Source organism: Phocoena phocoena, chromosome 5, assembly GCF_963924675.1.
Source record: "Phocoena phocoena chromosome 5, mPhoPho1.1, whole genome shotgun sequence".
In the NCBI taxonomy this organism is placed as follows: Eukaryota; Metazoa; Chordata; class Mammalia; order Artiodactyla; family Phocoenidae; genus Phocoena; species Phocoena phocoena.
In genome coordinates, this window is record NC_089223.1 from 68,673,630 (window position 1) to 68,689,331 (window position 15,702).

General features: G+C 39.7%; 1 protein-coding gene across 3 annotated transcripts in view; it reads right to left on the reverse strand.

Annotated features, from left to right (window-relative positions):
- Positions 1–10,811: 10,811 nt before the first annotated feature.
- Positions 10,812–15,702, reverse strand: part of GABRB1 (gamma-aminobutyric acid type A receptor subunit beta1) — a 404,556-nt gene continuing 399,665 nt past the window's right edge. For 2 of the 3 annotated variants that reach the window (XM_065877180.1, XM_065877178.1), the window contains exon 9: positions 12,365–12,709. In XM_065877180.1, the coding sequence (XP_065733252.1) occupies positions 12,365–12,709 (345 nt within the window). Of the gene's footprint in view, positions 12,710–15,702 lie in introns of all 3 variants that reach the window. The other variant, XM_065877179.1, reaches the window with a different exon arrangement.

Sequence of the window (15,702 nt, forward strand, 5' to 3'; positions counted from 1 at the left end):
CCACAGATCATTTTTGAGATAGCAAAGGCCTAACGTCAAATACTTTAAGCATGTAAAAAGGAATTAATGAAACAGTTAGGATATTTAATCAAATTCCTAACAGAAAGGGTACAAGTCAAGCATACTGTATGAAATTTTGATTTCAAATGTAAAAAGCAACTACAGAAAAGCACAAGTTTCATTAGAGAGAACAGCAGTTTCAATCAGAAAATACAGTATATACTGATACAAAATAGAAAGTTGGATTACAAAAGTAAGGAGTCTACCTTTTCTTTCTTGGCATTGGTGAAACCTGTCTCATTTCATTAAAATTTCTGTAGGTTTCTGGAAATACTCATTCTTGCCCTTGAGCTTTTTAGTGGTCTGGTAGGTATACAAAAGTATTATCTGCTTATGTAAGAAAGCAAATGCTTATGTCAAAAGAGCAAAAGAACATTAATATATTGTAATTTATGTACCTCTGTAATTAAAGGAGTTCTGCCTGCTGAAAAATAAAGAGGGGAAAAGGGGTTATTTTATTTACAAGAGCTGTGTAATGCCATTCAGGAATTAGCTAATTCACATTTAGTAGGAGGGTAATAGACAATTCAGCAAAATGATTAGTGGAGATTAAAAAACACAAGGAACAAAACACTTAACATCTTCTAACATATTTGGTGAATTTAGCATAACGGATTTTGAGAGGCAACGGAAGGTATGCATTTCTTTCTGTATACATGTAGCACCTGCTTTTGAAAGATCCAGTTATGTAGTACAGGGTGCTGTGAATTAAAATAGCTGGAGACTGGTTTGGAAAGTTCAGCTAATTTTTGGATTCAATCAAGGTTTAGGTGAGGTGGTAGCCAAAGAGATGTTCCATTGCTGGCAGGATAGTAATTTTCCCAATCTTTAGCCTAATGAGTCCTGCTTTCCCAAACCTCCTGAATCACTGTGTAAAGATCTTTGCCTCAAGTTGAGTCTCCTTGGGTAAAGACAGAGGAGTGAAATAATTATTCAGAGATGATGGACAGCCAAGAGAATTTTTCAAGCAAGCCACCCTAACCCAGATGAGTTTCTCTCAAAGAGAGTTTTATTTGTATTTATGCAGTATTAAAGTTTCCTCTTTACATTTTCATTAACCTTTTAAATGACATGACAGCATTATTTCACATTAGCCATTAGGTTCCCATCACAATGGCACAAAATGCTGCCTAGCGTTCAAAAATAAAAAACTTAAAGATGTCAGAAAAAAAGTTTGGCCCTTGTAAACATTTATATCGTTTGGAATTTTCCAAAACCCTCATGCAACCTTGACTTTGTAATAATGCCACATGGTAGTTTTTAACAAGAGGGTTATTGGCCCTCTCTAAAATAAGGAGTTGAGCAACACAGTCAATGAATATATGCATATCTAATCAGGAGTATTCCATACTTAGAAGAATAGTGGATGTTCTGAATGTGAAATTTCACTTGTGTATATGATTCTGTTTTCTACAACACTGCAGTGAGTTAGAATAATCAAGGGGCTTCCCCCAAGATGTCTCAGTGGCATTGTTGCAAAATAGAAAATAGTTCAAGCTTTATCCAGTGAGTATTTCAAAAAGATGTAGGAAACAGATTAACATGAAATTGATTCGCTTAAAAAAAAGAAAAAGCAGATACACTGCAATTCAATGTATTTGGGGAAATATCAAGTAGAAAAATATATCTAGTAAAACTGGGGTGGCTGGTTGCCACTCTGAGGTAAGGCTTGCAAATGATATCTTTTATGCAAATAATATACATAACAGGAGAACAGGAAAGTTAGCAGCTGAAAGGAGAGGGGCAGAAAAGGTATTTCTCTGTACATCTGTTTTATGCAGTCTTGAGGGACAGTTGGTGAATGTCAAGAACTGCCCATCCCCCTTAGATAGTTCTAAACCTTCTATTTACTTCTTGGCAGAAATGAAATTTGGTGTGCCATACTCTCTGGGAGGATTCTCTTAGAATTCACATTGGAGTGTTCCAATTATGCAGTGTAGTCCCAGCTTCAAGAGTAAACGCCCAGTAGAATCTAGATCCAAAGGCTTTTAACAAGGCAAACTTGGGTAAACGAGGGAAAAATGAAACTTTAAATAAAACAGTTCCTTCTTCCATAGAGGAAAAGCAGTAGTAATTAGCATGGAAAGTCCAAGTCTGCTAGACTGGCAGACTCTAGAATGGTGGTGTTAGGATTCATTTTGTATAGTCATAAACAATGGAAAAAATCTCAGTGACCACTCGGCACAGACCCTAACCTGGGTTCAGTTGTAACTCTAGCTGCATTAAAAAAAATCCACTTAGAAGTTGCAGACATAGGCTCAATGGGACTAAAATAACCTGGGGGAGGGTAGCAGGGACACCTGCCTTACAAGGTATTATCTATAATTCTGAAAGTAATGTCCATTATGGACATTCTCTGTTGCTACATTTAGCAACGTAGGTTATTCAGTCAGCATGTACAGATTCTCTACAATGGACAGAATAATAGATGCTTTGGGCAATGCAAAAGAATTAGAAAATGGGGCATTTACCCTTAAAGACCTTACGCTTTATTTAGGGAGGTGGAGCATCTATTTGCAAAACTACTGGAAAATACACAAATGAAGTAACTATCTTTGGACAAAATGGCCACAAGAATTGAGGGTGAAGGGGAGAGGGAGAGTGAACAGAATGAGGGAAGTTTGCTTATGATGGCTTTTTGGTTGATGTTGGCCTGATTCATTAGGGAGGCGTTAGGAGGAGGCTGAGCTGGAGATAAAATGTAAAAATTCAAGCACAGCAACGAGAACATTTTGGGATGATAGGTGGCCGCCGCAGTGGAAGGGTAGGGAAAGCGTAAGGATTAGCATGCTTGAAGCTGAGTGAGGGGTACAATGAGAAATGAAGTGAGCATGAGTGATGGAGAAGACTGAGGTCAGTCATGAATAAAAGATTCATAGGGAGCCAAGATACTTTCTCCAAGGTGTTAATATTAACTTGCTAATATTTCCCATATCCTCCAGGTATGGGAATCACGAGACCTCGTAATTAGCGTGACTATATAACTCGTTATCTAAATGGACAATTTTGAGTGAAATTATCTATTGAGAATTACACACTGGCACTATCTCAGGCAAACTGGGGCACGCTTCAGGCTATTTAGATGTTGTACAAGCTACTCCTTCTACACTTGCCCTCAAGAGAGTAATGAAAAACTTTTGTGTGGAGGATGGAGGAAGGATGGGGAAGGATTACAGAAAAGAGCAAGAGTGTTAACTCGGCACAGTATCGACATACTGGGAGAGGAAATCACTCTCTCTTCTCCTACTCTCCACTCATCTTTGAACTACCCACAACCTGGATCATCAGGTTAAACAGATTAAATCCAGGCAGTGTAGTAGAGTAGAAAAAGCTTTGCCTTTGGAGCCAAGAAAAACTGAGATTGAATACTAACTCCATCACTAACTAGTTATCAGATCTTGGGTAAATCATTTAACCTATTTGAGCCTCTATTTCTACATATTGGTTTTGTCATCTTAACTTCACAGCATTGTAGTGAAGGTCAAACCAGGAAATAATGTGTGGGAAAGTGTTTTTTGATGCCTTAGACCAATGTGTGACAGTCATCGTTGGATATCTACCCAAAAGCCATTCTTCCCTCTTTTTTTTTTGGCTGTACGCGGGCCCCTCACTGTTGTGGCCTCTCCCGTTACGCGCAGGCTCAGCGGCCATGGCTCACGGGCTCAGCCGCTCTGCGGCATGTGGGATCTTCCCGGACCGGGGCACGAATCCGTGTCCCCTGCATCGGCAGGCGGACCGCCAACCACCGCGCCACCAGGGAAGCCCCCTTCCCTCTTTTTGTTCACATATTCCCCACCCCACCTCCTTTTTTCCCAGACACTGGGCAGCTTGGGGTTAGTGTTGTAAGCCAATCATGATAATTCCATTCCTCTTATCAGAGGCTGGTTCAGGAATGGATGTGTTATCCAACCCTGGCCAATGGGACAACAGAGAAGACTGTTGAGGGAGTTTTTTGGGAAAGATGTCCTTGCTCTTAAAAAGAAATCCAAGGCAGGGCTTTCCCTTATTTCTTCCACTTGATATGAGTGCGTAAGTGTAGCCACTTTGCAACCATAATGGCTGCTGATAACATACAGAGTTAAGAACTGGTTAGGGAAGGGGCCTGAGTCCTGAATGACATCATTGTGCTATTGAAATAATTAACCCAGTAACTGTGCTACTTCTAACTGTTATATGAGATAACACTTTGATTGTTAAAGTTACTTTTAGTTGTATCTTTTGTTACTTGCACTTAAATGAATCCTAATTGATATACATATTAGTAAGTACTAATCTCAACTTGGTGAAAATTTGAAGACTTAGGAATGCTTCCTTGTTTTGAAAAAAATGAAATTAAATATGAAACCATCACTAGGAAAAAAGTAATAGGAAAACAGTAATAGAAAACTATTAGCTCACTACTTTTAAGAGGAGTAATGAATACATCTGTACATAGGAAGGTTTTGTGGGGTGTGTGAGGTCGAGGGGCAGAATATTAGGATAACTGTACAAAAAAGAGACCATCTCATCCATAGAATGGCCTCTGGTGGAAGGGAGGAATTTCCAGGCACTCTCCTAACAGTTTTGAATGGTCAGGGGTTCTCAGGAGAATCATGAAAGTTTAGAGACGGAAGGTATCTTTTAAAAAAGGAAAAAAAAGTTATGAACATCTGTGTGCAGGAATCTCATTAGGGATCTTGCTCAGACACTAGGATGCATCTTTAAAAATGTGAATAGCTAGAAATGCTGATTGCAATTTAATAAGTAAACTTTCAGTTTTGCCATAGCTGTGCCTAAAACATTTGACAGATTTAATGATTTAAGTGGGGGATAGGAAGAGGTGGGAGAAGTGGGGGCAGAGAGAGTGGGTAACAGACCTGGAATCTTTTCCAATAGATGGGTGGCTGCCTCTTGCCTGAGAGCTCAATCATACCTGCTATTCCCCTTACAGGACACAGGACAGTGATGGCGTCTAGGATGGGAAGGAATATGGAAAGGCATTGCAATAGCGTTTCTGCTCAGATGCTGCTTAGAAGTTGGCTTTTCCACTCAGGAGGGGCATTCCATGGCCATTCCTGACTGAGTTAGAGAGAATGGTCTAAGGGATCAACATCTTTCAGATATCTGAAAATAGAGACCACGATGATTATGTTATATGAGACTCTTCAGTGCTTTTAGAGGGAACTATTGTAGTGTAGACGATTACTAAAATCATAAACTTTTTTTTTTTGCCACTTGCCTGAAAATTTAACTCTATGTTCTCTATATATTTTTAGAGGACTGTGAACAAGTTTCGAATTCAGTTCCCTTTACACCAGATGGCTTACTCCCAAAGACATGCAACAAGGGATATAACTAAATTTGTGGGGCTGTGTTAACAGAGGCCATGAGACTCCTGTATCTTTCTGGTAATCTCCTACACAAATGAATCTCTTTAAAATTCCCTTTGAAATTTAGTACTGGAAGGGGACTTGGGGGTCATCTGGTGGAATGTCCGTAGTCACACAACTAGGCTGTGATAGTGACAGCATAAAGCCCAGGTCACAAAATCCTAATTCCAAGGTGTCTGCTGTTCACTATAATTTCCTTCTCCCCACCACGCAGCTCATTTATAGTTAACTTTTTAAGGTTAAGCTGTACATTGCTTGGTATATGTTTAGAGAACTTTCTCTAAATATAGAAATGTTGTCTGGAGGAAAAAGATGTTCCACATATTTTATAGGGGCAGCTTAGACAGTTTGCCTTATGACCTGTCCAGTTACTAACTGTATTTAATGTCTGCTAGAAGGCTGAAGAGGAGTGGGTAGGGTAATGCATAGAAGTGGAAATCTGTGATAGGAATCAGATACAGAAAGGATGAATTAGGTCAAGTTCCTAGAGGACAGTCTGTAACTAATGGTGTGCTGTGTAAATGATTAGCCATTCTGGGAGGAATAATAATAGATTTTTAAATGGCATACAATTAAGACTGAAGAAGTACACAAACCAGTTTGATGAAAAAGAATTGATACAGTGTGAATTTCACCACATTACAACTATAATGTAAGGAGATGGTCTTATCTTCAAACTTTAGTGTAGATAATGTAGTTTTCTTAGGTTTGAGCTTATGATTTTTATTTCCATTTCATTTTGAATTAGACTGGGAGGGAGAAGGTTTAGGTAAACGTGTATTCTGTATATAAGGGACAGAAAAGCAGAAAAGAAAAATAACCCAAGGCAGTTCAGAAGAGGCTACTGTGATTATACAGTAGCTACCTCTAACGTTCTGTTAAAGGCAATAGGAGTAGGAATTTGGGGAAATTATTAAAATTCACTGCTTTTGTAGATTCAATTGAAGATACGCAGTATAAGTCCAAAGAAGCTTAAGCTTTCTGCTATTCATGGGCAAGACAGCTTATGAGGTTTAGAAATGAGAAAGGAAAAAGAAAGGGATTGATTTCATTGGGTTAAGTAAGGCATGAGTCAGGATGATGTATGGTGCCAGAAAGGAATGAAACAAAAGAGGTAATCTGTTTCACGTTGCCAGACTTGCAAAATGCATAAACATATCGTATTTGAATAGTTTTCACCTATAAAAAATTATATTGGAAAATGTTCCCCCTTCCCTGTTTTTCTTCAAAAGAAAACCCAGGGAGAAGTAGGAGCCAGACAGCAATACTGATTGCTCTTATTTATCCTTTGGCTTCTAACTGGGGCTGTTTTAAGTTAGTGAATCTGTGACCCTGTGTACTTTAGGCAAATGCATAATGTTATTTGGCCTCTCTTTTATGAAACAATTTTTATTGATTATTTTTCTATTGTCTTCAGGAGAGAAAATGCAGGTATGAGAATGGTTTTCTTTGCCAACTGGTTCAGAAAGATACCTCCTTTTCCCACACTGAATTCCTACTGAAGCCTTGGTGATGAGTGCTGATTGTTCCAGGGTAGACAAAGTATCTAGGGGCCAATTAGGAATGGTTGCCAGTCCCTTGATGTACCAAGGACTTTTTGAAATAGGAAAACCGAAACAAAACAAACAACTGTTAGATCTCTTCAGTTCGAGTAAGGAAATTCTTGGTTTGGAGAAATAAAAACAAACTCAAAGCTATGCTTATCCTTCCAGGAACTTAGTATTTTCTGGTTTGAAGTTCTTCTATTGAAAAGGATTTCCTTTCAAATGTTTGTGAAGTTGCAGCCTCTAACAGTGGAGTTTTCTGTCAGCTTAGTTGATTTCAGTTACCTGGAAAAAGCAGGATTTAAGCAAAAGCACAATGTATTCTGGACCTAGAAAATGACTTGATTAGTTACAACAGGGCTTTTTTTCTTATTCAGTTGATTGTGGACCCTACTTGGCACATTTTGGAGCCAAAATGTCTTACAGTGATGGCTCCCTGCACTCTTCCTGGCACTTAAAATGCTGGCAATAAAAGCCTTGCCTTGCTAAGTTCTTACCTGCAAGAAAGACATTGATCACTCTCAAATGTTGCTAAGAAACCAATCTATTTCCCTACTTGCTTAGAATTTCTGAATTTCTGTGGATACCATCACCCTCTCTGGGACTGCCAGTCTGCATGGAAACACATCTTATGGCATAATATCCCACCATTCCGAAGACTTTTTCAAGAATACCAGGACTTGGGAGAAATATATTTGAGAACATTTAATTGCCAGATTCTCTTTTAAGTTTAACTAGCACATACCAAACATATCCCAGGCCCCCAGTTGAAAAATACTTGTCAATACCCAGTCCATTTATACCAGTACTTCTTTTTACCCTTCAAAAACAGTGACATGGTCACCTCTGGATCTTTCAGGCATGAATCAGCCAGTTGGTGTTATCAATGTCGCTGGCTATCTCCTCCTTTTCTCCTTCCCATCATTTGCGCATTCGACTGTTTACCCTGATCAACCATCCATCCATTTCTATTAGAAAGTATTAGAAGTTCTGGGAACACTTGTGGAAGGAAAGAAGGTACAAGCTAAAGCTATTGGTGCAAATGAAGCTTTGGATTCCCTGTGGATTTTGATCATGTCTTCTATTCTTGACCCCCTCAACAGCATGGATAATTTGGTATCCGAATACATGGGTAGCCACAAGTGACTGATAAAAACGCGTCAAACTTTTCATGGCATGGTTCCAGGAGCAGCTCGTTAAGATTCCTGTCTCTGCTGGTGTGCTGTTCCTGAGCCCCAGGGGTGTGCAGACTTCTTGGTAGCTCCAGTCCCTTTCAGCGGGGTTGAGGCATGAGGCAGTGATCACAGACACCTGGCAGAATTACACAACTGTACACACACAATGTCAGAGAAAGAGCAAGAGCTAAAAAGATTCTGGTTTGGACCCAAATCACTAGTCATTTCACTTCATGAATAAAAGCGAGTGCCTTGTAAGCTTACATTATTTACAATGCTCGTATTTTTCAAACATCCACCCAAAAGCTGAGGACCACCACGCCACAGGGAACAGTTCCATGAACTATGTACAGAATTTACAAGGAAGTTTACATAATATTCTACATTCCATTAACAACTTGACCTCTGTGTTGACTGTTTGCTTTCAAGCAACAGATATTTTTGTTCCTTTTTCTGTCCTCCTCATCCCAGTAACTGCTGATGAACCAACATGAACAAATGCTTGCACATTCCTTTACCCTCCCTCCTGGGATAAATATTTGATTATATTTGTTCAGGGAAAAAAAAAAAACAACTGTGGCACATCACCCTTTGTAAAATACTATTAAAAACTGTCCATATAAGAAATCTTGGAGAGCTTTTCCTTCTAACATTATAAATAGATCTTTTGTTTGTTTGTTTGTTTCACTCGGCAAATTTTGACTGAGCTCTTTCTGACGTGAATATTTATAAAGCAGTCATTGATTTTAGAAAGATGGGATTTGGTCAACATTTCTGTGTATTGTACGTAATGCTTTTTAAGGAAAGCCTATCCTTGGATCCATAAAACAAACTTTATTCTCTGCACCACATTTTCTCTTTGCATTTTCAAGATCCTTCACTGATTGTAACGGACAGTAAAGACGGTATATGTGAAAACACTTTAGTCAGCAGAACTACCAACGAGTCTGCTGTTTCTATTTGGCAATGGAGAGGATGGGGGCAACAATCCTGGATAATTCAAGCCAAAAATATGTCTTTACCTGGGTCTTGGCCTCACAAAGCTGGTGAGGGTAATGCACATGTCACCCCTGATATCTTAAGTCAAGAAACATGACTGGTTGGAATGAGTGTGAAGTCATCATTGGCAAATAAGTGACGGGATTTCTGCTGGGTCTCTACAGGTTAAGTCTAAGACTCAGTCTGTTTCACAGTTTATGAACATGGGGTCCCCTGGACATGACTGTGGCATAAGAGAGTGCGTCCGTGCAGTTTTCAGCCTCTGCTGCCACTCTGTTAAATACAGGAGATTATGGCTAAAAGAAGACAACCCCCAAATGGTTAAACAGTAACCCCTCTAAAATGTAGCGATCTGAATCTTTCAGGAATGGGGACCAGGTTGAGGGCGCTTATGAATGTCTAGCAATTTTTATGTTTTATGTCATCAGTTTGGGCAAGACAAGGTAGAGAGGCAGAGAAGGAAGGATTTTTTTCTGTGTACTGTTCAGCCTGGAACTAGATTGGGGAGGATTTGGCTAGGAGGTGTCCGGAAGAAGGAAGTGAGGCCAGAGGTTATTAATCAGAAATATGGCAGCTTTTCCATTTTTCTGGCTGCCATTGCCTCTAAAACCAGAGCTATGTAACACAATTTGTGTAGTGCTAGCTGTGACTGTCTACATCCAGGAGGGCCTACAGTGACACCATTTCGTGCCTGATGGTAGATTCAGGCTTACTAAGTTTTACATTTTACAAAGGATAAAAGATAAGAATTCAAAACGTTCTTTTTCTCTCAGAGATGCTTTACATCTAAAACTACAAGCATCAAATTCTTTAGACTTTTAAGGCAAGATAATAATAAAAAAACTATGCTCAATCTTCTCCAAGAAGAACGATCTAAACAGGTAAATAAAGAGAAACTGTTTTGTTATGGAACACAGATCAACAGAGACTTTCTGATTTAGCATTTCATCCTTAAAAACTTTTAAAAGAGTTTTGACTTATTAATTCTTGTTAGGTATCAGCCAAAAGCCTCACTTCCTGTGTTCAAAATAAACGGCTACACAGTGGTTCCTGGGTAGTCACTGGGAATATTGACCTTACAATCACTGGTATGGCCACGTTCTAGTCTATTTGGGCATTTCACGATGGAAAAGCATCTCACCCTGCCAAAGAACTAACTAAACAGAGTTTCGAAATGGATTGCTTCATCCCCAGAGGATGGAGATTTTCTTGACCAGGGAACTGTGATTATACAACTGAAAACTTAAATGAAATTTGGTTCCCATGCCCGATTCATTTCTCATAAAACCACTGAGATAATTTTTCCAGTTAAAGCAGGGTTTTTATATTCTTACTAACATACATTAGCTATAGCATAACCGTGTGTTTATTTGGGGGTTCTCTTTTCCTCTTGCTTTCTAAAAGAACACCTCAGAACTCTCCTTGGGTTTATCTGTAGAAATTCAGCTTCCTCTTTTCAATTAAGTTTATAGTCTCTAGCAGCTGATGCTGTTGTAAACATGGGCCCTCATCACAGCCTTAGGGAGAAAGCCAGATCGTCAAACAGAGGCAATCATCCCTATTATTACCTCAACTCATATCACATCCATAGATGAGGTCCCAAATCGCCTTCATGACTGTTTGGCCGACTTTGGGTTTCACTCAGTCTTGAAAATGAACACACAGAATTCTTATATGCTCAGGCTGAACACATACACAAAAATAACGAGGCTTTAATGACATAAAATGAGATGAATCTCGACTCTAGTTGGTTGGATATGGTTAGAATTGTGTGCTGGGCTCTTGAGGGATGCTCCTTGTACCATGGGCAAAGTAATCCATGAGCAGAGATAAGGCAGAAGCAGTAACGACTGTAGACAAGGGCTATACTTTCAGAGCTGTTGTAAATGTTTGAAGGCTCAGTGATGTTGTTGTTATTCTGTGGTTTTGCTGTTTTGAAGGTTTTCTTTAAAGTAGAAATCTGGCGTTGAAGGAGCATGATACCAAAATGGGTATATGTGCATTTCCTGAAGCATTCACTTCCTGTGTTGGAATGCAGAGCTCAGAGAGCAGAGGCATAACATGCTAGCTGAGGAACTAGCACTGTGCAGCTACCTTGTCACCATTAGATACTGCTCTCTGGAAGGCTAAGAAATATATACTATTTGATTAAAGATTTGGCAGTTCAGGTAACTGCCCAGGCACCCTTTTCACAGCACATAAATCTTGCCTTCCTCATGGAAAGGGCAATATTTTTCTCAAGCAAAAATTTCTTACCACCCTCTTCTTCAAAGCACACCCACCCCACCCCACCCCACCCCCCGCTGCCTTTCTCTCAATCTCTCTAAAGGAGGAACGAGGGCAATGTGATGCCATGGCTTCATGACACAGCGTCAAGTGATTCCAGGCTGAGGAAGTAAGTTCAGCGCTGCTCATTTGAAAGAGCTTAAAGATGGTCACTGCCCCCCAAACTCCTTATACTTAATAAGAAAAGAAAAATGTTCCCAGTGGCTACCAGGTTGGATTCTAATGTTGATTTAAATCTGCCTGGAAGTCTGAGAAAGAAGCATTTTTCAGAATATCCAGCTTAAAGGTGAGGTGAAGATGGCAGATTGGGATTGCACGACCTGGGGCAGCGCTTGCCAGTCTCCCCCTCTTCCTCCGTGGAGCTGGGACCCCCTCCTACAGTGGACCTGGGGCAGCTTGAGGGTGGAGGGGAGTCTTCCTTCCTCTTCTAGGCTCCTTTTTGTTCTCCCTTCTTCCTGGAAATCTGTAACTTATCAATGGCTTTGTTTTGTCTTCTGAGATCCTGGAAATTGTGTTGTTTTTTGGCAGCATGAGATCGTTACAGTTGACCAGGAAGCCATGCACACAGAGAGCTGGGTCCTCTTTTCGTTTTTACTTAAAAAATAATCAGTCAAATCCAGGGCGGATAGAACTGCTAAAGATCTGCCTATCAATTTCTCTCGTTGTGTGTATTTGTTTGTAAACATGGCAATTAACAGAGCTCTGAAAGAGCCAGTAACCTGGACCACAGTAGACTGGAAAAAAAAATAGAGTTTTTTTTTTTTGGAAGTAAACATGGTGCAGTAATAAAATTGATATGCAAGACCTAAAACCAATTGGATGACTGAATCTCTTACCTCAAAAAGCACAGCAGTACCGCTGCTGGGGACCTGTGGGATTAAAAACTAAGAGAAGAGGAAAGTAGTCGTTTAAGGAACCATGGGGACTGAACTTAGTGTACATAGTAAAGCCAATAAACGACGTTAAAAAGAGAAAAGGTGATGGGGAAGAACATTCGGGACCACTTGTCTATGGAATTCACATCAGTCAAGTCGGGGATTTTGACTTTGAGCTGCGAGGCGCGCCTGCGGAGGCGCCCCTTGCTGTGGGCGCCGTGCCGGTCCAGCGCGCGCCCGTACGCCTCGCGGCTGCTCAGCGGCTTGCGGTACTGGATGCTGGCGCTGTCGTACGAGTACATGGTGGCCTTGGGGTCGCTCCCGCCCGTGAGCACTTCCGAGCCGCTAGTCTCGTTCCTGATCTCCAGGGTGCTGAGGAGAATGTTGCCGTGGGCGTCCACCTGACGGAGAAAAGACGGGCTCAGGCACAGCTGCCCGGACGTTCGCTCGTTTTGGTTAACCTGTAACTGTTGATACTGCGTGGCACTCAATACACACCGTCTTGCTAGACATCTGGCTCTGTGCGCCTCCTGGACATCTATCTACCAGCTATGTATCGAATCCATCATCTATCAATCCATCTAATCTACTGTTTATCTATGATCTAATCTATCATCTAATTTACCATCCATCTACCATTTATCTAATCTAATCCATCCATCCATCTATTCATCCATCCACCATTTATCTCCACTCACAAAACAGTATGTGTAGTATATTATTAAATATATAATTTTATACATTATATATAAAATATGTAATTTTTGTTTAAAAAAATTTTTGTTTTTAAAAACCATTTATCGAAGCCATATAAATACATTACATATATTTTGTAACAAAAATGCCATAGGTATTTGAAAAAATAGCATATATATGTTTATATACATGGCATTTTGTTACAAAGTGATATATGGAAACATTCAAAACTATAAACAATCAGGAAACAAAAAATAAAAATTAATAATTTCACCTTCAGTGTCGATTATTTTTAATATCTTGCTAAACTTCCAGTCTTTTTTTTATTCATATATACTTAAAAACACAGATTCACCTAGTATATTTTGCTTTGCAATCTGCTTTTGTCAGTTAATAGTATAGCCTGGTCATCTTTCCAAATTAATAAGTATTCCTCTGTGACAGCGTGTGTTCATAGATTATATGGATAAACCATAATTGAATCAATCTATTTTTAGATGTTAAGGCTTGCTTTACTGTTATACTCTTAAATAAACAGGCCTGCAAAGAAAACCTTTTAGCTAAGTCTTTGTGCATATCCATAGTTATTTCCTCTGGCTAACTTGCCAGAAGTGTGATGGGTGCGTGGGTTGAAAGGACATGCCTGGCTGTACTTTGACTTTTGTGTCTCCACTGTTGTTCACTGTTGCTTCCTACCATTCCAGTGATACCTAGCCCAGGTTTCCTGGTTTTTCTCTATGCTATGCCCAGATAAACACTTTTGGAACTATAGGAATCGTGAGCACCTTTGGCCTATGATGTGGCTTTAACTTCAAGCTGATCTCCTTTGCATCTGGTTTACCTGGAGGGGACATGGCTCATTCATACAAACGAATTTGAAATACTTCCAAGGACAATACAGGCAGCTGTGTTTAAATTTAGAGTTATTAGCACAGTGCCCGACTTACAGTCCGTGCTTTTAAATGCTTTCTAATGACACTGATCTCAGTAAACCCTTGTTGAAAGCCGTAGGTTTGGGTAGGCAAGCAAAGAACATGGTGACAAAGAGAGAGCTAGAGAAAAGCTTGGGAAGAGGCAAAGACAAATGAGAGAAAGAAAAGATAACTAAGATTTGTTGCGTGTCCATCATCTGCCTAGCATTATGGTAGATGCTTCACATATATTACTTGTTTAACACTTACAACAACAAACCACCTCCAGTTTATGCCCCAGTAAGTGCCAGACCTGAGATTACCACCCATGTCTTGTCTGATTCAATGCCCATGTGCTTTGTACTAAGAATGAACCGCTTCACAGTCCTCGGCCATCATCACATCCTGCAGTGAATTTAGTGATGCGGTTGATAGCTTTAAGCTTCAAGTTGGTTGGAGAAAGAAATGGTGACTGAATCCGGCCTCTGGCTCTCCATTCTCACCTATCATCGTTTCCCTTTGTGAAGCATTTTGCTGTAGTCTAACTAGGCTACCCACTGTGCCCTCACTTGGGACATCTATTGGCTTCTTTATTCAAGGATTTATTATTAATTTTTGTTACTGTTGTTAGTAACTACTATTTATCGAATCCTACTGTGTAATTTATCAGTTATTTTTCAGACACTACGAAATCTATAATATTATCCTAGTTCAGCAGATGGGGAAGCCGAGGCTCAGACAGGTTAAGTAAATTGCCTAAGATTTAACAAACAATAAGTACCCAATTTGGAATTCAAACATAGGATACTCTTTGTCTCAAGTATCATTTATTTCCTCCTTGCACGTTAATCAATATGTTTTCTTCAAGGCTCAATTTAACATTTTACTTCCTCTGTGTACCTGTGTACCTTCCCTGATCATAGTGACCTCAAGAATTTTCTCTCTCTCCAAACCTTTATTGACGCTTACTATGAGCCAGCTACAGTGCTAGTTGTCAAGGATGTGTGTGTGTGTGTGTGTGTGTGTGTGTGTGTGTGTGTGTATATATATGTATAATATAGTGTAAATCTATGGTTAAAAATGTCATGCATATGGAAGTTTATGTTACTAAAGAGGACAGTAGGGTTGAAGTGACAAGGAGCAAAGTCCTGGATTCATTAGAGATGGGACAAGTAAGTTAGAAGATTAGGTGATGCATGTGATTTGCTAGGTACTGTGGAACAGTCAAGAGAATCCTCGAACATGGATTTTGTCCTTGAGATAATAGTCTCCTTAGAGATACAAGAATATGACATAATATTGAAAGTGACAAGACTTCTAACCGAATGCTAAATGATACAGTATAGACCATGATTGGGGTGCATAAAAGTGAGAAATCATTGGGATTCCTGGAAGGCTTCATGAGGAGGTGGGGCTTGTACTGAATCTTAAAGGATGGGTAAAGGATAGAACACAGGATTGGGAGTTGAAATCTGCGTTCTCATCCTGGTTTTGTTATTAACTCAGTTTCATCATCCATAAATGAAAGGCTTTCACTAGGTAATCTCAAGGGCTTGTTTCTAATTTTTGACAGATTTTGCTTATGGAGAATATTCCAGGCAGAAGAAAATACTTGTAAGACGGAATCACTTGATCTGTACTGTATGCATCATTAAGAAATCCCTCTTAAGTAAACAAGTTGCTAGAATTTAGAATTAGCCAATGAAGCATAGAGATGCTCCTCATTAAGGAGAAGTCACGACAAACAAGGTACATTTTATTAAGATATTTTGGTTAACCTTGGTGCA